At 40.6% G+C, this 25347-nt stretch overlaps 1 protein-coding gene across 1 annotated transcript in view; it reads right to left on the bottom strand.

The window, feature by feature from the left end:
• The window catches only part of LAMC2 (laminin, gamma 2), an 83716-nt gene that overhangs the window by 51518 nt on the left and 6851 nt on the right, over positions 1-25347 (bottom strand). Inside the window, exon 2 of the mRNA XM_006872540.1 lies at positions 6063-6251. Coding sequence (XP_006872602.1) covers positions 6063-6251 — 189 coding nt within the window. The remainder of the gene's footprint in view (positions 1-6062; positions 6252-25347) is intronic.

Genomic DNA, 25347 nt, shown 5'->3' on the forward strand with positions numbered 1-25347 from the left:
CCCCCACCCCCTGGTCATCAGCACACAGCCCTTCTCCCTCTCTGTGTCTAAAGACAGCTCCATCTCTCCACGTCATCGTCTCTGCCTCCATCTCAGGCATCACTGCTTCTCTGGGTAGGGTCCCGCTCTTCACTCTTCTCCCTCCATGGTCCCTGGGACCTCCGCTCTTAGGCTGAAAAGTTAATTACTCCCTTCTTTGCTAAAAAATGTCTATCCTTACAATTCCAACCCTCACAAGCAGTCCAGATAACAATTATTCACTGTTGGATCACAAGAGACCTATCTGCATTTCATTTCATCAGCCCCGCCTAGACAGATTGGATACTACTCAGTGGAGAGTCTACCTTCCTCCAGGCCCTATGAATCTAGCTTCCCTCTTGAAAGCTTGTAAGCCAGTTACTTCTTGCCTTTGTAGGCTTCCCCCCACCTCCCCATATCAATAGTTCTTAATGACTGCAGATGGATAAGGCTAGTTGGTGGTACTCAAAAACACATGGTGATGGTGATTTTCCTCGTTGGAGTCTTTACTTCCTATAAGAAATGACTTATAGGAAACTGCTGTCAGACCAGTAAGACTGCACTGATGCTTCCGTCATTTTCAGGATTGGATTGTTGGTAACTTGAGTATATTTCCCAGGGTGACTTTACCTCCTTAATCTCTGTGTCCTCTTGATCTGTTGGTTTTTTAGTTTTTCCTGTTTTGGACTCTTGCTTTCATGTTGGGAGATTTTCTATTATGCATGGTGATCTTTGGAGTGTGTGTGTGGTGCTGCGGGTTAATCCACTGGACCGCAAAGTCAATTTGAACCTCAAGGTCGGTGGTTCAAGCTCACCAGCCACTCCTCAAAAACCCTTGACAGGGTCACTATGGGTCAGAACTGACTTGATGGCACATAACAATAGCAATGATGATCTTTGACTGTCTGTGAACATGGCTAATTTATTTCATGTTCCAAAGCTTCTAAAATGATAGTGTTAGGTTTTTAAAGAATAAAACCTGTCTTTCCTGATTGATAAATCATGAGCAACTCTTAGAAATTGTGAACAACTGGGTTTAAAGAACAGATTGAAGAATAGCTTCCTGTTTTAACTCGGTGTTCTAGTAAGCACATTCTCTGCATATGAAAATATCTACATACATTTGTGGACTCAGGAAGGTATTCTAAAAAGAATTCATGTTTAATATTGAAGTCAAGAAAGTTTGCTTTTTGTAGAGAGCTCTTTGAAGTGTATGTACTTGCATTTAAAGACATTTTAAATAACAATTCAAATGTTGTAATTTGAGTAATTCATTATCATATTCATGTTGTTGTTAAGTGCTGTCAAGTCAGTGCCGACTCATAGTGACCCTTACCACAGTCAAAGATAAGCACACACAAAAATGTTTTTCAATTCAAGAGAATGTGCTCTGTATCATTGATGGTGCATAGACCTCAAGAATTTAGGTATAATGGGAGGGAAAACACACACACAGTGATTTCAAACTATCTGCAAAAGGTTAGTTACGGTGGAGTTGGTTCTGACTTACGGTAAGCTTATGTGTAAGAGAACAGTTGTAGCTTGGTGATTGGTATGTCTGCGCTGACCCTGAACTTTTCCAAATATGATGTGCTTTTTTAGTGACCAGAAGAGTTTATCAAGGCTTAAATATGTGGTTATAATTATTAAAGAAAACTCACTCCTGTTGCTGAGCCCACAAAGACATGACCTAAAAATAGGTCTAGTTGTTATAGTTATGGCAAACTGATATGGAGCTGGAAACTTGTGACCACATGCTTAATTCACTATGTGAGGAATTATAGCATTTTTGTAAGACACAATCTTCTGTATTTGAAATGGAATAGACAACACGTTTCCTGGTCCAGTTATCATTTTAAAATAAAACATAACCTCGGACTGATTGGAAGATTGAGAAATCAGAGGAAATTAAGTGCAGGTCACTGGCTTCACAACCAGTGCAGCCAAGCTATGTTGGAGACAGTAGACCAGGAAGGCAAACCTCTCTGTTGCTATGGTGTCACTCAATCTAGGCTGGTTGGACTGTTGAGTCTCAGTTCTTTCATCTCTGGTACAGGAGTCCTGGTGTGGCACTGTAGGAAAAGCACTGGACTGCAACGTCAGTTTGAGCTGCAAGGTCTGTGGTTCAAACTCACCAGTCGCTCCTCAGAAACCCTATACATGGTTGCTATGAGTTGGAACTGACACTTAACAACAGCAACATAATGGGGGTGAGACATGTTAACACATACAGGTTAACAAGATACACATCCAGGGGTGGTGGGAAGGGGCGGGCAGAGTTGTTGCTTTCTTTTGTTTTTAGTGGTTCCACAGGTCTGCCTTTTATAATGAGACTTGAAGAAGACATAATACATAAAAATTTTGTGGAGAACTATAAGGTATTTAACACCCAAATCTTGGGAAACAGTATCTATGAAGTTATTCCTGAACACCTAGATTGTCTGCTTTGGGGCCATGTTAGTTGTGTTTTTTGCTTTTTTCCTTCTCATGTTGAAGGGACAAGAGGTAACCGTTCTCTGTCTGAAGACCTGGGCTACAATTTTTTGCTTTGTAATCATCTGCTAGCAGACTTTGGGCCATTCATTAACTTTTCTAGACCTTAGTTTCCCTGTTGCTAAACAAACAAACAAACAAAAAATACTGCAACTTGGGGATATTAAGGCAGACCAGTTATCCAGCTAGTGAAAAATGTTTAAATTCTGCTGGAACTGTGAAACACATTGTTTTAGATTACATATATGGCCTTAACAAGGCTCCTTTCTAAGCTGTAATGTGAATTAAAAAAAAAAAACAAAAAAAAAACCCAGCATTCTAAGATGTGGAGACTCCGACCTTGGTTGGCCCTAACATGAAACACAACTACATGAACTACCATTTACTGAGTTGTCCACCATGTGCTTAACAAACATATCCTCACATCTACCCTGCAACGGGAGCAGCACCCTCACCCTCGCCCAGATGTGGAGACTGGAGCAGTAAGAGGTGTGTGTGTGTGGCTGGGTGCTCCAAGTGACTCCATGCTGGAGGCATTGTTGAGATCTGAACCCAGGATCTCCGGCTCCAGAGCCTACACACATTTTTAAATACACACTCTACATAATGATCTTTGACATCAGCAAAGCTGGGCCTGAAGGCTTGCTCTGCTGCTTACGTTTCAGCCTTGGACAAGCTTCTTGACCTCTCTACTTTTGGGCTACTTCATTTGTAGAATGAAAATAACAATAGCCACCTCCTTAAAAGGTTGATTGTGAAGATTAAATTAATGACTGATGATGACCGCAATCTAGAAAATGACCTGCAAAGAGTAAGCACATAATACACCTTGGCTATTAAGTAAAATAGATTTTATCACTCGGCTACCCTGTTTCTGGAGTCCTGGTGTGGCGCTGTGAGTTAATGTGCCAGACTGCAAAGCCATTTGAACTACAAGGTCGGCAGTTCAAGCTCACCAATCGCTCCTTGGAAACTCTATATAGGGTCGCTATGGGTCAGAATCGACTCAATGGCACTTAACAACAACAACAACCCTGTTTCTACCTGACCATTCACACTGAGTCTGGGATATCTAGTTCTTACATAAAAAGAAAGGGCCCGGTTCATGGTTGCTGAGAAAGCAATGGACTTGTTGAGTGCCGGCAAGTCAGTTCCAACTCATAGCGACTCTGTGTAGGCTTTCCGAGGAGCGGCTGGTAAGTCAGAACCACCAACCTTGCAGTTCAAACTGATCTTGCAGCCCAGTGCATCATCCTACAGTGTCACACAATGAGAAAGAATAGTCAGAGGGTAAATCGCTCATTACCGCCTCTCTTTGTTAGACAGCAGGCTCCTTGTACATGGAGACAATAACCTTGTCTTCAGGCCAGGCTTTCCAGCTGAGCCAATTACATTTCCAATTATGTTCCCACTGATCACTCTGCTGGGATGACCCAACTCCAGTGACTCACAGTGAAGCTATGACCTAAGGGGATACAGGCTCTTCCAAGAGGTTAAGTACCTATTAAAATGGAATAACTTTTCTTTTTATATTTCTTTATAAAGTTCTCTGGTAGAGGGAACTGCTAAATCCAAAAGATTCTGAATGCTGATTCTATGGCACAAAGCTAAGTAAGTCTGATTCGACAACATCGTCACAGCAAGCCAGGTGAATCGGGGAGTCTGCTGGATCTGTGTCTGCACCACTATGGGGCTACCTCAGCTTTCTAGGGGTCCTGACACACTTTCCCAGGAATTTGCTCATTTGTTTAGAAACTTTCAGCAGCTTCTATATATTCATTCCACCAAGCTATACTGAGTCATTGCTATGCAATAAGGCTATATAAACTTCAGGTAGATTCATGTTTTCATATTATGTTATCAAACATTTTCTAGCAAGGAAGAGAGACAGATAATGCGAAGAAATAGGACAGATAAATAAGGCGATAAAAATAAATAAATAAATAAAACCCCTCAATTTATCTACAGAATTCTAACTCTCTTTCTTTCTGATTACATTTACTAACTTGTCTTTACTACCTGCCCAGGATGAATATAGTAGTGTGTGTGCACAAGTGTGAATTGTGTGAATATACCACTGGACAAGACACATTAACAAAATAACTAGGCCTCTCATGAACCAGCTGATCCATGAGGTGTTTCCTATTTATTTTGTTGCATTCATTTTGTTGCATTAATCATCCATGAAAGATTCTAATATACCTATTCTACTTATCTGTCTCTTCCACTTTGTTATTGTTGTTACATGCTGTTGAGTAGTTCCAACTTATAGCAACCCTATGTGCAACAATAAACAACATTCTTATCAACTGAGAAAAGATTGAGTTGTCAAGGACTTCATTCTTCATGGAAGCAGCAGTCAAGAAATCAAATGACATATTGTATTAGGCAAATCTGCTTCATAAGACCTTTTTAAATTGTTGAAGAGCAAAGATGTCAGCTTGAGGACTAAGGTGCGCCTGACCCAAGCCATGGTATTTTCAATAACCTCATATGCATGCGAAAGCTGGACAGTGAACAAGGAAGACTGTAGAAGAATTGATGCTTTTGAGTTATGGTGTTGGAGGAGAATATTGAAAGTGCCATGAGCTGCCAAAGGAACCAACAGATCTGTGTTGGAAGAAGTGCAGCCAGAGTGCTCCTTGGAGGCAAGGATGGCCAAACTTCGTCTCTCCTAATTCAGACATATTGTCAGGAGGGACCAGTCGCTAGAGAAGGATATCATGTTTGGTAAGGTGGAGGGTCAGAGAAAAAGAGGAAGACCCCCAGCGAGAAGGATTGGCAAAGTGGCAGCATCAGTGGGCTCAAGCGTGGCAACAATTGTGAGGTTGGCCCAGGACCGGGCAGTGTTTCCTTCTGTTGTACATAGGATCGCTATGAGTTGGTACTATTTCAATGGCACCTAACAACAACAATATACAACAGAATGAAACACTGCCCAGTTCTGGGCCAACCTCACAATTGTTGTTACATTTAAGGTCATTGCTGTTGCCACTATGGCAATCCATCTCATTGGGAGTCTTCCTCATCCTTCCCCAGGGACTGGTCCCTTTGGATAACACGTCAGCAGTATGAGAGGCAAAGTCTCGCTGTCTCTTCTACTAGCACCACTAAATTACTAACACCTAGACTCAAACCAGAAGCAGAACTTTCTAATCCCTTATTTTTCAAGAGTTTGGTCAAAGAGATAGTTATGAATACAAAGAACTATCACTGGAAGAGTGTAAGCTTTCTTTGTCCCTGAGTCAGAGACTGCCTGGAAAAGTAATAATGTGACTTTTGGAAATAGAATTCAAGCAACATGCTCTAAAGTTCCCAGCTGGTTCCAACTCACAGGTAAGTGGAGTAGATGGTCACCAGAAACAAAGATAAACACAATTTACTTTCATATTGAAATAGTTACTTGGAGAAAAGTACAACAACAAAAAAAAGACCAGCATCTAGAAGATTCCCAATCATTCTAGGAGTTGAAAATCTTCTTCTTGGTTGGCTTGAATGTGTCTTCCTCCCTCCCTGTCTCTCTTTACTCCCCTCACCCCCTTTTAAACTACCTTTGGAGTTACAGTTGCAGGGCAAGCAACGGTCTCGTTCTCTCTGTCGGTAGAACCCTTCCTTGCATCTCTCGCAGTGAATGCCATCTGTGTTGTCATGGCAGTTGATGCAGCGAAACCCATTTCCTGTCTGTCTGTGAAGTTCATGATCAAAGATGCATTGCCTGGACTTCCCACTGCAATTGCACACTAGGGAGGAAGAAGAAAAGACAGCATTAGAAAAAGAAAACAACAAACACTCAGGGTCAGTTTTCCAGGAGTTTTATTAATAATATAAATTATACATCAGTATTATGTAGCAGTTTAAACTAAGGGGAGAAGATGAACCATGTAGGGCAATAGCAGACAAGAGAGCTCTGCTCCACTTAAAAGAAGGGCTCATGAGTTGTTGCCTGAGGGAAGGTGATTCAGGGTTGCCAGAATGTCTAATTCCAAAACATCTAAGTTGTATGCTTTTATATGAAAGTTCCTGACTTAAAGATTGGCAAGGAATTTATTCTTAAAACACTGTTGTAATCCAAAAGAACAAGTGTGTGGACTAGAGAAGGCCTGAGGCAGTCCCCTGCATGACTGTCTAGCTGGTGGTGATGTCATTGGTTCACAATACACAGCATCTATCCCTCCAGTGATGGTCAAGGCTGAGGATCGATCTGATAGAGCTGATTCTGTGAACAGGTATCTCCTCCCCTCCCAATGTGCAAAGTACTCAAACAGAACCTTCTTCCCATAGGAAAAACTGCCCTTCCAAATGTCTAGGAAAGTTTGCCCTGTGGATGATCCAAAGAAACTCCTGGGCTGAATGGCATCTCTGACTCTTATTTCATCTTCTATAAATGTAGACTACACCGCCTGCCTCCCAAGAGAAAAGAATATCCAATGTTTGCAATATGCTATTTAATTCTTCACTCATATGAAATAGGTATTGCCTCAGATGGGAAAACTGTAACTCAAAAAGGTTGAGTAAATTGACTCATTGAAGAATTGGTATTTGAATTTCTATGTCTGATTCCAAAGCCAACTTTCTTGTGGCCTGTGCCTGGCAATGTCTAGTGCCATGACTTATCCATGACGTTATAATCAACAAATGTGCCAACATGTCCTGTCCTGTGTTGGATCCTGTGTCAGACTCTGAAGACACAGAGATAACTAAGTAAATCTGAGGAGCTTCCATAACGGCTTCCTTTCAATGGCTCCTAAAGCTCCCTCATTTGCTGCTTTGGATGGCATCTAATATAGGACAAGTGAACTAACTTCTATCCGGAATCTAGTTGTTTCTACTACTTCACATTCATCAATTCAGCTAATTCTCTCAACAATGTGGTTTTATTATCACCATTTATTAAATGAAGAAACAAATACATATTTTGCTGTCATCAAATCAGTGTCGTCAAATCAGTTCTGACATCTCATCTAGGGTATATCCTTCAGTGCCACACCAGGACTCCACAAACACATATCAAGGGTGGAGATCTTGTTTTAAATTATGCAGTGAAATGGAAAAAATATAATTTGCTCCTAAGACTGTCTGTCCTTCCCATTTTACATTGTTTCTCAAGAATATGGCATTCTTCCTATAAATACATAGAGGGTCATTCAGTCTCTGCTGAAAGCCTTCCCTATGTAATAAGATGCCCTGTTCCTCCTTAGACAGCACACTGGTGTAACTGGTGGTTACAACGATTTTTATGGAGTTTTAAATCTGCCTCTCTCCAAATGGCTCAAACAGTCTGAACTATTAGCAGCCTAAAGTCTGATGGTTCACACCAACCAGTAGAGCCAAGGAAGAAAACCTGGTGATTTGCTTCCATAAAGATTACAGCCCAGAAAACCACCTGTAATAGTTGTTCTCTGTAACATATGGGGTCTCTATAAGTTGGAATTGATTAGATGGTAATGGTTTTGACTTGCTATCTCTGTAATTTTCTTCCTTGTAAAACAACACACATTTGTGTGGGTACATACACACATCCCTACGCTCTTCATTCATGTATTTATTCATCATTTATTTCAGGTATTGTTTTACAAGGAGTCCAGTGTGGCACAGAGAGTTAATGCGCTGGACTGCAAAGTCGGTTGAACCACAAGTCGGTGGTTCAAGCTCACCAGCCACTCCTTTGAAACCCTATACAGGGTCGCTATGGGTCGGAACCAACTCAATGACACTTGACAACAACAACAACAATAACAACATAACAATAACATCTCTTTCCTTAGTAGCTTAAATTGGAGTTCTTTTGCTTCCGGGTCTTTCAACAGTTTCCCACAACGTGAATTCTTGAAAACAAACTCTAATTTCCAATATACTTCTTAAAGTGACCAGAACTGATTACAATACTTTTAAGTGTGATCTGAGTAGCTCCACCTTATATATTACAACTCCACATATAAAGCCTGACATTTTGCTAAACTTACAGTATATTAAGTTTGTAATCAACTCAAACCCTCTGGGCTTTTTCACAGAAGTGGTGCCAAGTCAAATCTTTCCCAACTAATACTGGTTGGATTTTTTCGATCTCAAGCAGATGTGCCACACAGCTGTCATGTGCTGTAGGATTTTTACTGAGTACATTGTTGTGCACGTACAAGAGCGAAGTTCACCAGCCAACAATCCTTATGAGGTTACCCAGCTGAATCACGCATTGAGCCAATGCCCTCCCTGGCTTGGCCTCTTTTGGAAGCAATCTCAAAGTATGAGTGATTACCAACTTTTCATTGTGTCCTCATTCAGGACATACTTTTTGCTGCTAATAGTTAACTTCAGCAAAAAGTTAATTGTGATTTCTGTAGAACAATATTTACAAAACAGACAACCTTGTTATAACTTTTTAATACTACCTCCCAATTCTCCTGGCCTTTCTCCTCTATGCTCTGCTCTAAAAGAACTGGTATTCTTCCTGCTAGTTTAACCTTCAGTGGGTTGCACTATAGTTCTAGCAAACAAGGTCTTGAGCCAGCATCTCACTCCAGAACTTGCGTAACAGGTTATAAGCCTATTGCTAATCACTCTCCTCTGTCTCAAATTGTTGTTGTTTAAGTGCCATTGAGTTGGTTCGCACTCATAGTAACCCTGTATAGGGTTTCTGAGAAGCAGCTGGTGGGTTTGAACTGCGAAACTTGTGAGTCACAGTCCAGTGTCAAGCGCTAGGTCAGCCAGAATGAGGGAATGTACAGGCCTAGTTTTGGGGAATGTATCAGTCTGGCATGTCAGCATCCTGTGAAGACATTCTTTCTAGCCTTACTTAAAGGATTCTTAGAGTTACCAAGCTGTGCTTGATTCAAACATGGCCACACTGCACTGAACTCAATATTGAGTCAATACAGAATCTTCCAGTCATTCACACCTAGAAAATGAGGGGACCAAGTTTGCTCCTTTCCATAGCATGTTTCCTCTCATTATTGATGTATTTGAAGCATGGCCTCTCTCAAATCCTCTTCCAAATTTAGACCAATTTTCCTAAAATCAATTAGTATTCTCATTACTGGGGGCAGAGGAGAAAAAAAACAAACACACACAAAAAAAAAACCCTCAAAAAAGACCTTTATTTTTGCAAATTCTAGATTAATTCCCACAACTAGGCCTAGTATAACTTCTGCCTGGTCTTTTAAATTTATTCTGTTTTGTGCCCAACCACCACCATGGGCACATTTGCCAAAGGGTAGTACAGGCCAGATATAAGCAACAAGGAGTGGTGGTAACAGACCCAAAGGGCTCAAGGAAATAGTAGCACCTGCTCCTCAGCCAACCACAGTCACACTGAGGCAATGTTGACTACAAGCAGTGCTTCCATCGGTGGCTTTTTAAGAAGACAAAAATTTGGTTTTGTATGAAATCTAATGATATGAAATCTTTGAATGCATGAAATCTTTGGATGTTGGCAAAAAAAAAGTCAGGATGAAATTTTTTGAAACAAATCTGTGTCCAAGAGCAAATCTACACACTTGCTTCTGGACTTGTACCAGGCAGAAAACACACCCCATTCTCTAGGAAAAGGAAAAATGAAGCCCACATGTATGCAAAGCTCTCAGGCCCTAGTAAATTAGATACTCCAAGTTTGTTTGTTTTTTAAAGCACAAATTAATGAATGCTCTCTTGAACTTCAGGAAACCCCTGAAGACCTCCAGGTTTTCCTAAATGTCTGGACATGCCTTAAAAATAAAAATACCAAGGTCTAGTGGTCACTTTCTTCCCTTATTTCTCAATTGAATGCCTTTCTCCACAGGAGCCCAACACAAAAAACACCCTTCCTTTGTAATTTTTAATACAATGGTTCACTTAGATTAATGGTCCTAAATGCAAGCCTGTAATTCGTTATAAAGCATGAGGAAATTGCAACATGGCTTTACTATTTTTATAATTTCCTTCTTTAGTATTTATCCTTGTTTAATTTTTTTTCCATTTGTCTTTTGTCTTTGTTACTCTCTTCCAAACTTGGGCCAGCTGGCATATATCGTCTAGTCTCCACCAAGGACACTGACACAAATGTCAGTGATGAAGTGTAGAGGTGGGGAGTTTGGGTAGACCACTGTACATCCCCTGGTCAGTTACAAACCATGTACCTCCTACCCTTTCATTCATCCATTCATTCAACATATATATATTGAGTACCTACTATGTGCCGGACCACATTCTAGGCCCTGCAGATATAGCAGTGAACAAAACCCCTAATGAAGTTCACATGTGAACGAGAAGAAAAGAAAATAGACAAGAAAAAATAATACATATGGAATGCTAAGATAGAGATATTTTTAAACAAGAAAGAAATAAAGCAATGAAAAGAAATAGGAACTGAGGAGGAGAAGGGTGTAAGAAGGGAGGCTTGAAACACATCATATAATGATTTACGATTTCATTTCTTTTTTGAAACTTGTTCAGCAATGATCTTTGTCCATCTATTTATTTTTGTTGTCACTCATTCGTTGTTGTTAAGTGCCGTCAAGTCAGTTCCAACTCATTGCGACCCTGTATAGGGTTTCCAAGAAACCATGGGTGAATTTGAACCGCCAACTTTGAGGTTCAAACCAATCTTGAAGTCCAGTGCTTAATCTATGGCACCATACCAGGACTCCTGTCAGACTCATAATGACCCATTATAGGGTTTCAGAGGAGCAACTAATTGGTGTGAACTGCTTACCTTGCTGTTAGTAGTCAGTCCAGTGCTTATCCTACAGCACCACACCAGTATTCCATTAATCTATTTAGGACTCATGTTTTTGCTTATAAATGATCATAAATTATTTACACAGCAAAGATATGAAACTGTTTGTCTATCACTTTGTTGCAGCTATTCTTCTTCCTCTTCTGACAAATCCCTTTTTTCTCCAATCTCCTCCTTGGTACATTTTGTCTAATTGATAGTCATTTTTTCCTTCTTCCTTTGGCTCTTAGTCAATGAGATTATCCAGTAAGTATCTGACTACCGAACTGGAGGCTGCGCTATGTGCTTTGCGTTGTGATCTTTATTTCAGAAACAGGGATATCATGAACTAGCATCATTTCAAAAAGTTGTTTCCAATGTTTTATTTTGTCAAATACAGATACTAACTGTGCATTCTTCCATAAAAAGGGATTTTTGTAACAAAGAAAAGGGATCATCTCAGAAAAGATATTTCTCTAAATTGAGTACATTTGGCTTTGTCCAGCCCTTATCACATTGTCTACATTTCCTCATTTCACCATAGGTAGACATGGCCTGGAGGTCTGGTACTAAAGCTTTCGCTCTATCAGAAAATATAGAAACAAATCAGACTTGGATCCTTATAAAAACAAAGTCAGTTGCTATCGATTAGATTTTGACTCATGACATCCCCATGTGTGTCAAAGTAGAATAAAGCTCCACAGTGTTCTCAGTGGCGATTTTTCAGAAGTAGACCTCCAGGTCTTTCTTTTGAGGTGCCTGTGAGTGACCTGCACCTCCAACCATATTAACAGTTTACACCTCTCAGGTTCTCCAAAGTCCTTATATTGTTGTTGTGCACCATCGAGTCAGTTCTGACTTATACGACCCAGTACAGGATTCCCGAGTAGTGGCTGGTAAGTTTGAATCACCGACCTTGCAGTTCAAACTGACCTTGAGGTCGAGTGCTTATCCTACTATACCACACCAGGACTCCAAAGTCCTTATGGGTCCTAGGAATCATGGCAGGCCAGGGTTTCTCTGAAACAGTTTTTACTGATTTCTGTATCACAGGGGCACTGTTCTCTACTCATTACTCCTATTTAGCTATTCATTTGCCCTTGACTCTTTTCAAGCTAGAGACATCTCTTCAAGGTTTCACCCTATCCTACCTTTGCCCCCTTGTTCCAACTCCTAAAATCCATAACTGTCAGACCAAGTTCTCTCCACAGCTAAAGGAATGAGATTCATCAAGTTTATAGCCAGTCCTACATAAATATATCTGACATCTAGTCACTTCACTGAGATTCTCAACAATTTCTTTAAGTTGAGTAAACTGTGGGTGGTATTGTGTCTGACTATGCTGTATACTGCTTCTTTGGCACTAAAGTATCTATTATAATAATAATTATAGTAGCAGACAGTTGCTGACCCTCAAGGTGCTTCTTAGAAAAGACCACCAAGCCGCCCGGCTCGGGCTGGTCCGCCCACTACCACCCACACGCACCGGAGATGCAGATCAAAAGGCGCTGGAAGCCGTCTTTAAACAATGGGGCAAGGTGTGTAGAATCCCTCTGGGCTCACTACACAACATTCCCACCCCTCACTAAAGTACTCCGTTCCAACAGGTTTGGACAGGAAGCAGAGGGGCAAAGGCTGGTTCCAAAGCGTACCCTGAGAGAATGGAAGGAAACAGAAAATATTTCCTAGGGTTGCACTTGGGCGAAGGCCTTGGGCTAATCACCACCTGTGATTGCAGTACATCGAGATCTCGGTCCAAATTTCCCAAAGGAAAGATTGCCCTTTCGAGGCAAGCAATTTCCAGAAATGTTTAACGATTTGATTTTAATATGATCATTTCTGTACAGGCAGATGCTCTTTCTATTGTTCTAACCTTAAAAAACATGCTCTGCTTTTTCATCAAGGTGACTAATTGGATCTATGGAATCATCAAGATTTTTAGTGCTTTAACAATAACAACAACAATAAAAAAATTTAAATCCAAACTCCTTTCAAAAGCCTGTAGATCTGGCCCCTGCTGACCTCTCCCACATCAGCTCATTCCTCTGCCTCTCTGTCTTTGGCTCACTGGGCTCAGTTACACAGACCCTCCCACAGACACTGGGATGCACCCAACTCTTTCCCACCCTGGCCTTTCCACTTGCTATTTCCTATGCCTGGGGCACTCCTTGTTTCTACCCTCCCTGTAGTGTGGCCTCCACAGAGCAGCCTAAATGATCTTTTTTAAAAACATAAATTGGATCATATATATCATATACTTCCAAGCTGATAACCTCCACCAGTGTCTCCCTTTTCTGAATGCCCACAGGACTTGATCCACACCTCTCTAAAGGCATTTGTTACTGTCTACCCTGGGCCATCCTGGGGGCAGTTAGGTCAGTGTTGGACTTTTTCCCTTCTGAAGCAGCAAGAGACCCAGGTTTGACTCCTGCCATTGGACCTCAAGCATAGCAACCACTCATCTGTCAGTGGACACTTGTGTATTGCTATGATGCTGACCAGTTCTCAGCAGTGCTTTCAGATTAAGACTAGGAACAAACACCTGGTGATCTATTTCCCGTCAACGAAAACTCTATGGACCACAATGGTTGATCCCCAATTAATCATGGCGATGACTCGGGGCTGGGCAGTGTTTAGTTCCCTTGTGCATAGGGTCACCATGAGTTGAGGACAAACCAGCAGCAGCTAACAACAAAAACATCCATGTCACAAAATTCCTGTTGTTGTTAAGTGGCATCGAGTTGGGTTCCTACTCAAAACGACTCTGTACAATGTTCCCAAGGAGCGGCTGGTGAGACTGAACCACCAACCTTGCGATTCAAACCAAGCTTGTGGTTTAATGCTTATCCTACAGCACATTATTTAGGTAAACGATTTATTCCTTTCTAGCATTTTTCATTTTTGCATCTTCACATTACCTAAATACATCACCTAGCACTGTGATGGCTAGATGGAGAGATTGAAGAAGTGAAGGATAGGTAGAAGAATGGAAGGAAAGAAGGCAATCTGGCTCTAATAAAATTCAAACAAGAACCTAAACATACAGAAATCTCCCAGAAGCCCATTTTGAAATTTCTCTTAACACAATACACAAAAGTTTTCATTGTAGCACATATGGCATCAAGTGTCTGGGACTTTCTTTCAGGTTGCTGTTCATACCAGATGAGCTATTTCTGCCCAGAACGCCCACCCATGTGCGGTCTGGGAGCCTGGAGCAGCCTGGCATTATTCGTACCATCTCCAAGGGCAGCAAGACTGGGCTGCCAAGGAAGGAGGGGCATGGGGCTGAGAGAGGCAGGCTGGAGACCATGAGATCAGTCTGCAATGATCAGACAGCCTTGACAGGTCGTGTACTTGGCTGGTGTGTGGAACTATCTCAGAAGCTAGGAATTCAAGCATCATGTTTGAACCTGACCAGTTGCGCTGGCTGTGATTACGTACAGCTTTGCTGCTTTTGCTACCATTTCAGCTCCTTCGTGCACTAAAACTGATTCGCTCAAACAGCAATACATTTATACAATAAGGGAGCTGTAATCTCCTGCTAAAGAGTCCAAGAAATGACACTCAATTCCCTTCCTTATTTAGAGGAAAGGTATGTGCCTTTCTCGCATACATTTCATGCTCCCCATTCCCTTTCTGAGACACTGAAACTGTCTTTTCCCTCTCCTTTGTTGAAACTCTCTTCCCTTGGAATACAGGCTTTCTGACCTTATCTGTCCTCCCCACCCCAAGTCTTTGTAGCTACTCTCCTTACACAATCTCTAAACGGAGGTGTTCCTCAAAGCCCAGTCCTAAACCTCCATAGATCCTCACTCTGTTACTCACTCTTGGGTAGTTTCATCCAAGGTAAAGGATTCAATAACCATGATAGGTCACTGATATTCCAAGACGTTTCCCTGGCCCAGACTTCATTCTCAACTTGAGACTCTCATGCCCAACCATTCCTGTATCTATCCAATTGGTTATCTTAAACACCTTTCACAAATCATGCTTAAAACCAAATTTGTGGTTGTCAATCCCCTCACATCAGAAACCTAGAAGTTATCTTTATAGGGCCTTTCACTGTCTCCCCTATCCACATCCTATTAAACACCATATCAAGGCCACTGGCACCATATCCTGCCTGATACAAACCTGATTGATATAAACCATTAAATATCCTGAGTCCATTCAAATTTATCTTAATACAGCCATTCTAGACCAACCCCCAACCATCTCTTGTCTACAGTAGCTTCCTAACTGATTTCCTTGAAATTTCTCTCACCTTCCTACAGTCAGCAGTCAACAAATCTTTTAAAAAATATATAAACCTCGTCAATACTTCTCTGTCTAAAACTCTCTATTGCCTTTCCATTTAGATTAAAGACCAAAATTGTTTAGCAGAGTCTATAAGAACCAAGCATCCCATGGTCTTATCTCATCTACTTTTCCAGACTAATTTTCCCCTCTCCTCTCAGGAAATCCCTTTTTCCATTAATCTCATTTATACTTTATTTTGGAGTCCTGGTGTGGCACTCCACGATAATACACTGGATCACATGGTCGGTCTGAACTACAAGGTCGCCAGTTCAAACTCATCAGCCACTCCTCAGAAACCCTATACAGGGTCCCTATGAGACAAAACTGACTTGAAAGCACTTAACAACAAAAACAATAAGATACTTTATTTTGGAAACCTGCTGTGATACTGTAGGAAAAGCACTGGACTGCTAATCACAAGGTCGGCAGTTCAAACCCACTAGCCACACCTTGGGAATGACACTTAATTAACAACAACACACTTTCTTTTATAACTTTATTTCTGTTCCTTCTTAAAATACTTGTTTTTCAAAGGAAAAGAACCATTGAAGAGAATGTTAACTAGAATTAACAATTTCAATTCACCTCACCTTTTTTTTTCCAGAGAAGTTACACCAAAATTCAAATCTTAACCTAACTTGCTGGATTTCACTCTTTTTCTGTGTATCAAAGGACTGACCTCAGGTAAACTGACAATACTTATATGCTCAGATAGGAACTGTCACCTCCATGAAGCCAATCATAATGAAGTTTTTCAAGAGGAAATATTAAGTGCTGTGTCTAGGTGTGACACTCTAGGATAAGCACTGGACTGCTAACCAAAATGTCGGCTGTTCAAACCCACCAGTCGCTCCTCAGAAATCCTATATAGGGTTGCTATGAGTTGGAACTGACTTGATGGTACTTAACAACACCATGAAGGTAGTGAACAAAATTAGTAAGTAAACTTATTTACACACATCCACACAAATTGGCAAGGAAGGAAGGAATTATTTTGCAATTCAAAAACAACTACTGAGAGTATCCTTTAGTAGCAATTAGCTTAATGCATTTTTAAAATTATTTATAAATACTCAAATTGTACATTATTTAAAACTTCTAAAGCAAGAAACAAACTGTCATCTGTCAGTTTGGTATTAAAGGCATTGGCTGTTATTATCCTATTTGCAAACCTCAAAGTCTCTAAATATGAAATATTCAATGTGAATATTTTGATTACAGTATGCTTCCACGTGATAATGAAATGCTCTAAGTATTTTCTAGTTTTAAAGAGTAGGATTTTCTTTCCAATGTTTAATGTTTCTCAGCTTGACTGAATACTTCACAACAAAATCTCAACATGTCAACATTTCAGCTGACCTTGAGTTTTATGGTTTAAGGTGTGAACTTCTGCTTCCAGTTTTATCTTTCGAAATATGTTACAATATGTTTTCTCGTTAGAACCAAAAAATGCAATGGCGTCTCCCTCACTTAAGAGTCTTAACAAATCCAGTCTCGTCTCTACACTTTTCACAGCCACATTTTAACCCAATGCAACAGAACCACTGAAGCTATACCTTGACTGATCCATTTGCTTCGCTGGAAATTTAAGTGCCTGACCCATGTCTAGATGAAAAGAAGAACAGCAAAGGCTAGCTGGGAAGGGCAATGAGGAGAGGAACAGCAAAGCACAGCTCTCTAACTACATGAGCTATTCTGAATGACAAAACATAGATCCATCTGTTCAGCTTGTCTAAAGTCATCATGAGTGGATAAAGCTCGGAGGGTCACATTTTCCTTTTGAATGGTCATTATAGTTTAAGAGGAGACATCTATTTTCAGTAAGAACTCAGAGCACATTGCACTCTTACCTAGACTTGTAAATGATACGTGTGAACTGGAAATGACTCAACCTAGTGAGGGTCCTACCAGGAGACTAGACCTGAAAATGTCTTCCCCCAACACTGCACTGGGAAACCAGGGCCCAGGCAGACAACAGGGAGAAGGGAATCAGGCTCCAGTACATGCTGAGCTTAGGGACTCAAATCTTTGAGGAACTAGGGAGTTGACAGTGAAAAAAGGAAGCCGAGGCCTTAATCTGAATGAGTTCAAAGAAGACAGAGAAGAGCTTCGCTTTCTCTTCCACCTGAAATATTTGAAGCCTCTGCAACAGACAGCTGTGCCCGCCCACCACAGTACAGACTTGTAAGTGGTAAGGATTCTATATGAACAGGCAGATCTCATTTGATGGTGTATTACCTTATTGCACTTTACAGAAAGAGCAGTTTTTACAAAAGGAATGTTTGTGGCAACTCTGTGTTAAGTTAGTGTATTGAAGCCATTTTTCCAATAGCATGAGCTCAATTTTCACAGTATTTCAAACATTTGCATAATACTATTGCACACTTAATAGACTATAGTGTAGTGTAGACATAACTCTCATATGCACTGGGAAACCAAAATACTCATGGTGATTCACTTTATTGCCATCTTCCTTTATTGCAGTGGTCTGGAACCAAACCCACAGTGTCTCTGGGGCATTCACAGGGTACCCAACATCCTTCTGACCACAAAAATAGAGATTTCTATATTTCTGAGGAATCATCTACAAAGAAAAGCACAACTATCCTGAAAGGACATTTATTCAAAGAGTATAATATTCTTTGATTATTTCTGACTTAGCCTAGAAAATGGTGTCATATGGCCCTTTAAGACGCAGCCAGAATAAAGAAACTAGAGAGCCCAGGACAGCTCAAGGTAACACCTGAAGCAAAGTGGATAAAAGGAAAGAAAAGTAGTCTAAATAAAAACAAGCTACAAAGGAAATTGAGATTTGTACTGGAATGTCTTTTAAAGATATTCAGAATATTATTTGTTAAATTTGCCTTTTGATCATATTTATGTTTTGTTGACTCCTTTACTCAAAATAAGTTACTGAACAAATCAGTCTTCCTCTTTAAACCTCTTATTGCTTTTATGAGCGATATAATTGTCAATAAGGAGACTAACCAGAAAAGTCTGTTATCAATATATTTCATCATCAGCATACAAGCATTTGGGTATGTGGGTGTAGTCAGTTCATACTGAACACCAGTAGAATTCTCGGCCATGACAAAAGAACACTGGTAACTCATGTAAATTTACAGTGTTGGGAAAATACATATCGAGTATGCTGACAGCATTTCTGTAAATATATTTTTCTAGACAAAAATTTTTGAAAATTCACTTGAAAAGGATAAATTAGACCTGTATTACTTGAAGCCAGAAAAATGGATTAAATGGGCTCTTCAACCTTTGTTGTTGTAGAGTGCCATAGATTCATAGTAACCCTGTATAGGATTTCCAAGAGCGGCTGGTGGTTTGAACTGCTGACTTTGTGGTTTACCAGTTCAGCGTCTATCCACACAAGGGCTCTTCTGTATCCATAAAGAGAAGTAACAGTTTGTTGTTGTTGTTGTTATGTGCCATCGAGTCGGTTCCGACCCATAGCGACCCTGTATAGGGTTTTCGAGGGTGTAAATCTTTACGGGAGTAGAAAGCCTCATCTTTCTCCCGCGGAGCAACTGGTAGTTTCGAACCCCTGACCTTAAGGTTCACAGCCCGATTCATAACCACTACGCTACCAGACCTCCTTATAGTCCAAGAAAAAAACTGGACCATGAAGACTCCCACCAGAAGAGGAGTCACATGTCTCCTCTCAGACAAATGTGGGGGTGCTTTACTTCCACTGGCCACACCAGATCAGCTGTGTCTCACCTCTGGTCCTGCATATTTCAGCATGTGACGGGACCCTCCTACCATGGTCCAAATCCCTGGCTGAGGCAAGAGCAGCAGTTTAAGATTACTGGTGGACCCATAGCTAACAAAAATTACCACCAGTTGCCATGGAGTTAAGTCAGACTTCCCATGTGTGTCAGAGTAGAACTGCATTCCACAGTTTCAATGACTGTTTGGAAGTAGATAGCCAAGTCTTTCTTATGCGGTACCTTATGAATAGTTGAACCTCCTACCTTTCATTAACAGCCAAAAACATTTTAACCATCTGTGCTACAAAGGGACTTTACTAACAAACTAGACCAGTCTATTTGAGATGAGAAATGATCTTTAAACATCAGGAATTCTCTTCAGCCAAGGAAAAAACAAGTGGTCATTTGAAATAACAGTGAGAGTATATAAAATCTCAATGTTCTAGCTGTGAAACTGACCTGTTCCGGAAAGATACCAAAAACTTTTATCAATACTCTCTATCAGGGAAGGAAAAATAACCTCTATTTATTATATAAATATCTATTTAATATATTTATTATATATTAATATACAACTATGCACATATACATTCAAAATGTCCATAGTCCACTGAAGAGCAATGACTGGAAAAACAAAATGTTATCACTGTTCTTCAACTGTTCTCTTTTTTTAACTGAGCCACTTGGCCAATTCCAACCTGCATGACAAACCGACAACAGAGTTAAGCAAAGAAAAGAGGTAATTTAGTAACTTGCAATCTAGTCTCTTCTAAATGAACCCCCAAACAAGAGTTTGTGCTTGGTTTTAACCTGTTGCTCCCTATCTTTTTTCAAGGAAAGGCCACTATTTTGATTCACGTACACAAATGTTGATGTTGTTAATTGCCATAGAGTTGCTTTTGACTCATAGTGACCCCCATGTGACAGAGTAGAACTGCCCCAGAGCGTTTTCTAGGCTGCAGTCTTCACGGGATCAGATTGTCAGGTATTTCTCCCATGGAGTGACGGCTTTGTTTACACTGCCTACCTTTCAGCTGGCAGCCGAGCACTTAACCACTGTGCCACCAGGGCTCCCTACACACACAGACTGTTGAATAAATAGGACACAGGTGTCCAAACTAGAGATACAGAGTATTTTCTGGCAACAGCTCAAGATCCCATTAAGCCTAAAAATCAATGTAAATGAAAATTCCTAATAAAGCATTCAGAATAATCCAAGGAGGCATGTTGGTAAAGAGCATTAAACTAGCATCTGAAATCTAGTCCTACCATGAACTGCATGATTTTGGCCAAGGCAGTTACTTTTCTGTGCCTCAAATTTCCATCTGTAAATGAGGCTTACACACACTGAAGCCGATACTCTGCTATAAACAACTCTGAGAATTTGGGCAGTGATTTTACTATCCCATGTCGTTTCCTCATCTATAAAATGAGAACCTCTACAAAAGCATCCCTGTGGTCTTGTCTCATTTTGCTCATGTGATCCTGTAATAGGTTGTTGTTGTTAAGTGCCATTAAGTCTATTCAGACCCAGAGCGACGCTGTAGAGGGTTTCCAAGGAGTAGCTGGTGAGCTTGAACCACCGACCTTGCAGTTCAAACGACTTTGCAGTCAGCACTACATAGGAGGAGGGGAGAGAAAAGTTTTGAAACCTGAGAAACTTTATATAAGAAATACCCTTAAATGAGCGCCTCCAAAGAATTGGCTAATTTATCCAGTGTTCGAGTTAGTTGTGGGAAACGATTTGGTTGTCTTTCCCACCCATCCACCCCCAGAATGTCTCTATACTCCCACAAGAAATGAAAATAAAATCTGGAAAGAGAATCTCCTGGGATTCTGTAAATGGTCTAGATGAAGTTCTGAAGAAGCCTAGGAGACACACACCTTCAAACAACTGATAGCCACTTCTCCTATGATAGAGAGCAGAAGGGGAAGCCCTTATACTGATCAGTATTAAAGGAAGAATCATTCTTTTCTTCTTTCATGATTGTGGCATAAGTAAATGCATGTTTGTTGTGAATCCCAAATATAGACACAGAGTCACCCACAGACACAGAAAGTCTTAGCTTTTGGCTTCGAGTATGATTCAAATATTATGTCATTTACCTGGAGGGTATATTAGAACGCAGCCCAGTAGTGACTCAGTAATCTATGAGGTCTAATTAGTGAAAAAAATGTGGTAAATTAGAGTATTCTAGAATCTCTGTAGCACCTGTCTACACTGGTCTTCAATAGATGATTCAAGTCTTTTTTTTTCTTGATTTTTTGTTGTGTTTTTGGTGAAGGTTTACATAGCAATTTAGGTTCCCATTCAACAGTTTCCACCTAAGTTGCTCAGTGGCATTGCTTATATTCTTCACAATGTGTGGGCATCCTTAGTACTTCCAGTTTGGTTGTTTCATTTCCATTCATCTAGAGGTGACTCTAAGGGGAAAAAATGTCGATACAGACAAACCACTAAGAAGTTCAATATATAAAAAAAAAAAATTCCCAGGGTTGTCTTGACACCTTAATTTCATGCCTCCAATTTCCCCGTTTACACTGATTACCTTTTTTTTTTTTTCATCTCAGCTTCTTGGGCCAGCGGAGTTAAATCACTAGCTTCCCCCAGTTCAGGACACCTAGCATTTAATCCTACATTGGAATTCTAACACAATCATCACTTAAGATACTGTTTTAAACTACCCTGATGTTATGAAAGCGGTGTGATTTTCAGCAACAACATCATAAACAGATTCCCAGAGGGCTGTATCTCAAGCTATCTTGAGTGGAAGTGAAGAGGAAACTGTTGTGGTATCTTGATGAATAGCCAACACTTGAGTATTGAAGATGAATGGAAAGAGTTTGAATATCATTACTTCATAAGAGGTGAATGAACAAATCAATAAATAACTCTAAGTTAGTATACTAGTTTAAAAATTACACGACTCCTGTTGTTGTTGTTAAATGCTGTATAGTTGGTTCCGACTCATAGCGATCCTTTAACAGGGTTTCTGAGGAGCACCTGGTGAATTTGAACTGCCAACCTCATGGTTCGAATCGACCTTGTGGTCCAAGTGTTTATCCTACAGCTCCACACTAGAACTCTAGGTATGTCTATATAGCTAACTGACTAAGTTAAACATAAAGACATTTACCTAATGCATCTATATTGCTAAATGTTTTCATAATCAAATCGGTCAAAAACATTTCTTTTGGGAGCTCTCCACTGGGAAATGGGAGGTCACCTTATTTGGGCTCACCTTGTATTTCGGCTTGTTCTGCTATTGTTAAGGGTCGTTGAGTAGGTTTGGGTTTCGTGGGTTTGTGGTTAGCAGTCCAGTGCTTATCCTACAGTGCCACTGGAGATGTTTTAGAGTGACACAAATTTGCTAAATTTATATTTGATGAGGCCTAGAAGGAGCTCTGGTAGCGTAGTGGTTACGAATCGGGCTGCGAACCATAAGGTCAGCAGTTCGAAACTACCAGCGGTTCCGCGGGAGAAAGATGAGGCGTTCTACTCCCGTAAAGATTAACAGCCTGGGAAACCCTGTGCAGGGTCGCTATGAGTCGGAACCGACTCCACGGCACATAACAACAACAACAACAAGAGGCAGCATTGATGGACTTAAGCATGGCAACAGTAGTGAGGTTGGCCCAGGATCGGGCAGTGTTTCGTTCTGCTGTGCATAAGGTCGCTGTGAGTCAGTACCGACTCTATGGCACCTAACAACAATAACAACAATAGGTGAAATTTTGTAGGGACCTGGTGTGGTGCTATAGGATAAGAACTGAACTGTTAACCTAAAGGTCAGTGGTTCAAACCCACCTTGGAAACTGTATACAGGGTCACTATGAGTCGGAACCAACTCAAGGACACTTAACAACAACAGCAACAACAATATTGAGTGTCTTGTGAGTGAAAGATGAGGCTGTCTGTTCCTATAAAGATTTACAGTCTTGGAAACCATATATAGGGTCACTATGAGTCAATGAGAGGAGGGTATTGAGTGCTTAGCAGGCCTGTTCAAAGTGCCGTACAACTTTTATAACAATTATTTCCATTTTTTGAGATGAGAGAACTGATAAGTGAGGTAGTTAGAATTTAGACCCAGGCAGTCTTACTTCAGAGTCAGTGCTCATAACCAATACTCATGGCTGTTTATCTTACATAAAATGTAAAGCTGATCATACCTGCTTACACACCATCATACCTCTTCTTGGTCTGCTGGGGACTATACTGACTGAACGGCTGGATATGTAACCTGGTTCTATACAACTTTACTTAAAATACAACTTAAAACATTTACTGATGAAGATCAAAGAGCACAGCCTTCAGTATGGATTACATCTCAATGTAAAGACAACAAAAATCCTCACCAGTGAACCAATAAACAACATTCTTATCAAGGGAGAAAAGATTGAAGTTGTCAAGGACTTTATTTTTCATGGATCAACTATCAACACTCACAGAAGCAGCAGTCAAGAAATCAAACAGTGTCTTTTATTAGGCAAATCTGCTGCATAAGACCTTTTTAAAGTGTTGAAGAGCAAAGATGTCAGCTTGAGGACAAAGGTGAGCCTGACCCAAGCCACGGTATTTTCAACAGCCTCATATGCATGTGAAAGCTGGACAGTAAATAAGGATGACCATAGAAGAAATGATGCTTTTGAGTTATGGTGTTGGAGGAGAATATTGAAAGTGTCATGGGCTGCCAAAAGAACCAATAGATCCGTTTTGGAAGAAGTGCAGCCATAGTGCTCCTTGGAGGCCAAGATGGCCAAACTTCATCTCTCATTCTTTGGACATATAGTCAGGAGGAACCAGTCACTAGAGAAGGATATCATGTTTGGTAGGGTGGAGGGCCAGAGAAAAAGAAGTAGACCCCCAACAAGATGGATTGGCCAAGTGGGCAGCATAGATGGACTGACTCAAGCGTGGCAACAATAGTGACGTTGGCCCAGGATCAGGCAGTGTTTCGTTCTGCTGTGCATAGGGTTACTATGAGTCAGTACCGACTCGATGGCACCTAACAACAACAACAACAACATACAACATACATACACCATTCTTTCTTACACCTTTTCCAGCCATAACTGCCCCATTATCCAGATTCAACAATACCAATTCAACAATTTAAATGACAGCTGTGTGAGAGAGAACAATTCTTCCCAAGATTTGTTTCTAATATCTACAACACCAGCCAAAGCAGCTTTCTCATCACAAAGGGTGTGAGAATCCAAGTTAGTGATCTATAAGCATTGGTCTGAACTCACCATTCTACAAGAATATCTGCCTTGAGATATTGTGCTTTTTTAAGGGCTAGTTATACAGGATCAAATTGACCACAACAACTTCAAAGAGCAGCTAGGAACCCAAGGGGGCAGTGAGGTGATGCCAATGGGAAAGAACAACCCAGAAAAGGAAGGTGAGAATGGTTGCATGGCTGGAAGGAGTGTAACCAATGGCACAAAACTGTACATGTAGAAACTACTGACTTTGGTGTAAGTTCTACTGTATATATTCTTAACAAAAGCAAACATAAATTATTTAAAAAAAAACAACAAAAAAACCTATGGATCACAAAAAACACACACACACATCTCACCAGAGAATTGAATCCAACAGTGCCATTTTAGTCCTCATTTGCTGTGGATATAAACTTAGATATCTGAATACTATTTATTACTCCCACATTGTTCAAACTCTTCCTTTGCTAACAAAACACTCCTCTTTCTTGGTTTTCCTCTATCCTCGGTGATTATTCCCTCTTCAGCTCCTTCCTTCCTCCACCATTTCCTTTTCAGGCATTGAGAAACCTCATTTACTTCTACATTCCACAAAACGTCCCCCATGGTCAAAGATTTACCTTCTAGCTATGAGCTCCCAAATTCAGATTTCAAATTTCTCATTTGAACTTCAAAAGCATTACCTTCAAAAACACATTGGAGAGAACAAACAAGATGGTGGATCGGGTGGACGTATAGCAGAGAGTTCCGCCAACAACAACACAGGATACCCGAACAAGCAGGCTCAGGGGATGGTCTCAGAACTCTGAACCACATATAAAGGAATACTTAGAAGGTTGGAAGGCTCACAGCTGGGAGAATTTGTGGCAGAAGCAAGAAATCTATTGCTTTCTAGTC

Source organism: Chrysochloris asiatica, unplaced genomic scaffold, assembly GCF_000296735.1.
Source record: "Chrysochloris asiatica unplaced genomic scaffold, ChrAsi1.0 scaffold00203, whole genome shotgun sequence".
Lineage (NCBI taxonomy): Eukaryota > Metazoa > Chordata > Mammalia > Afrosoricida > Chrysochloridae > Chrysochloris > Chrysochloris asiatica.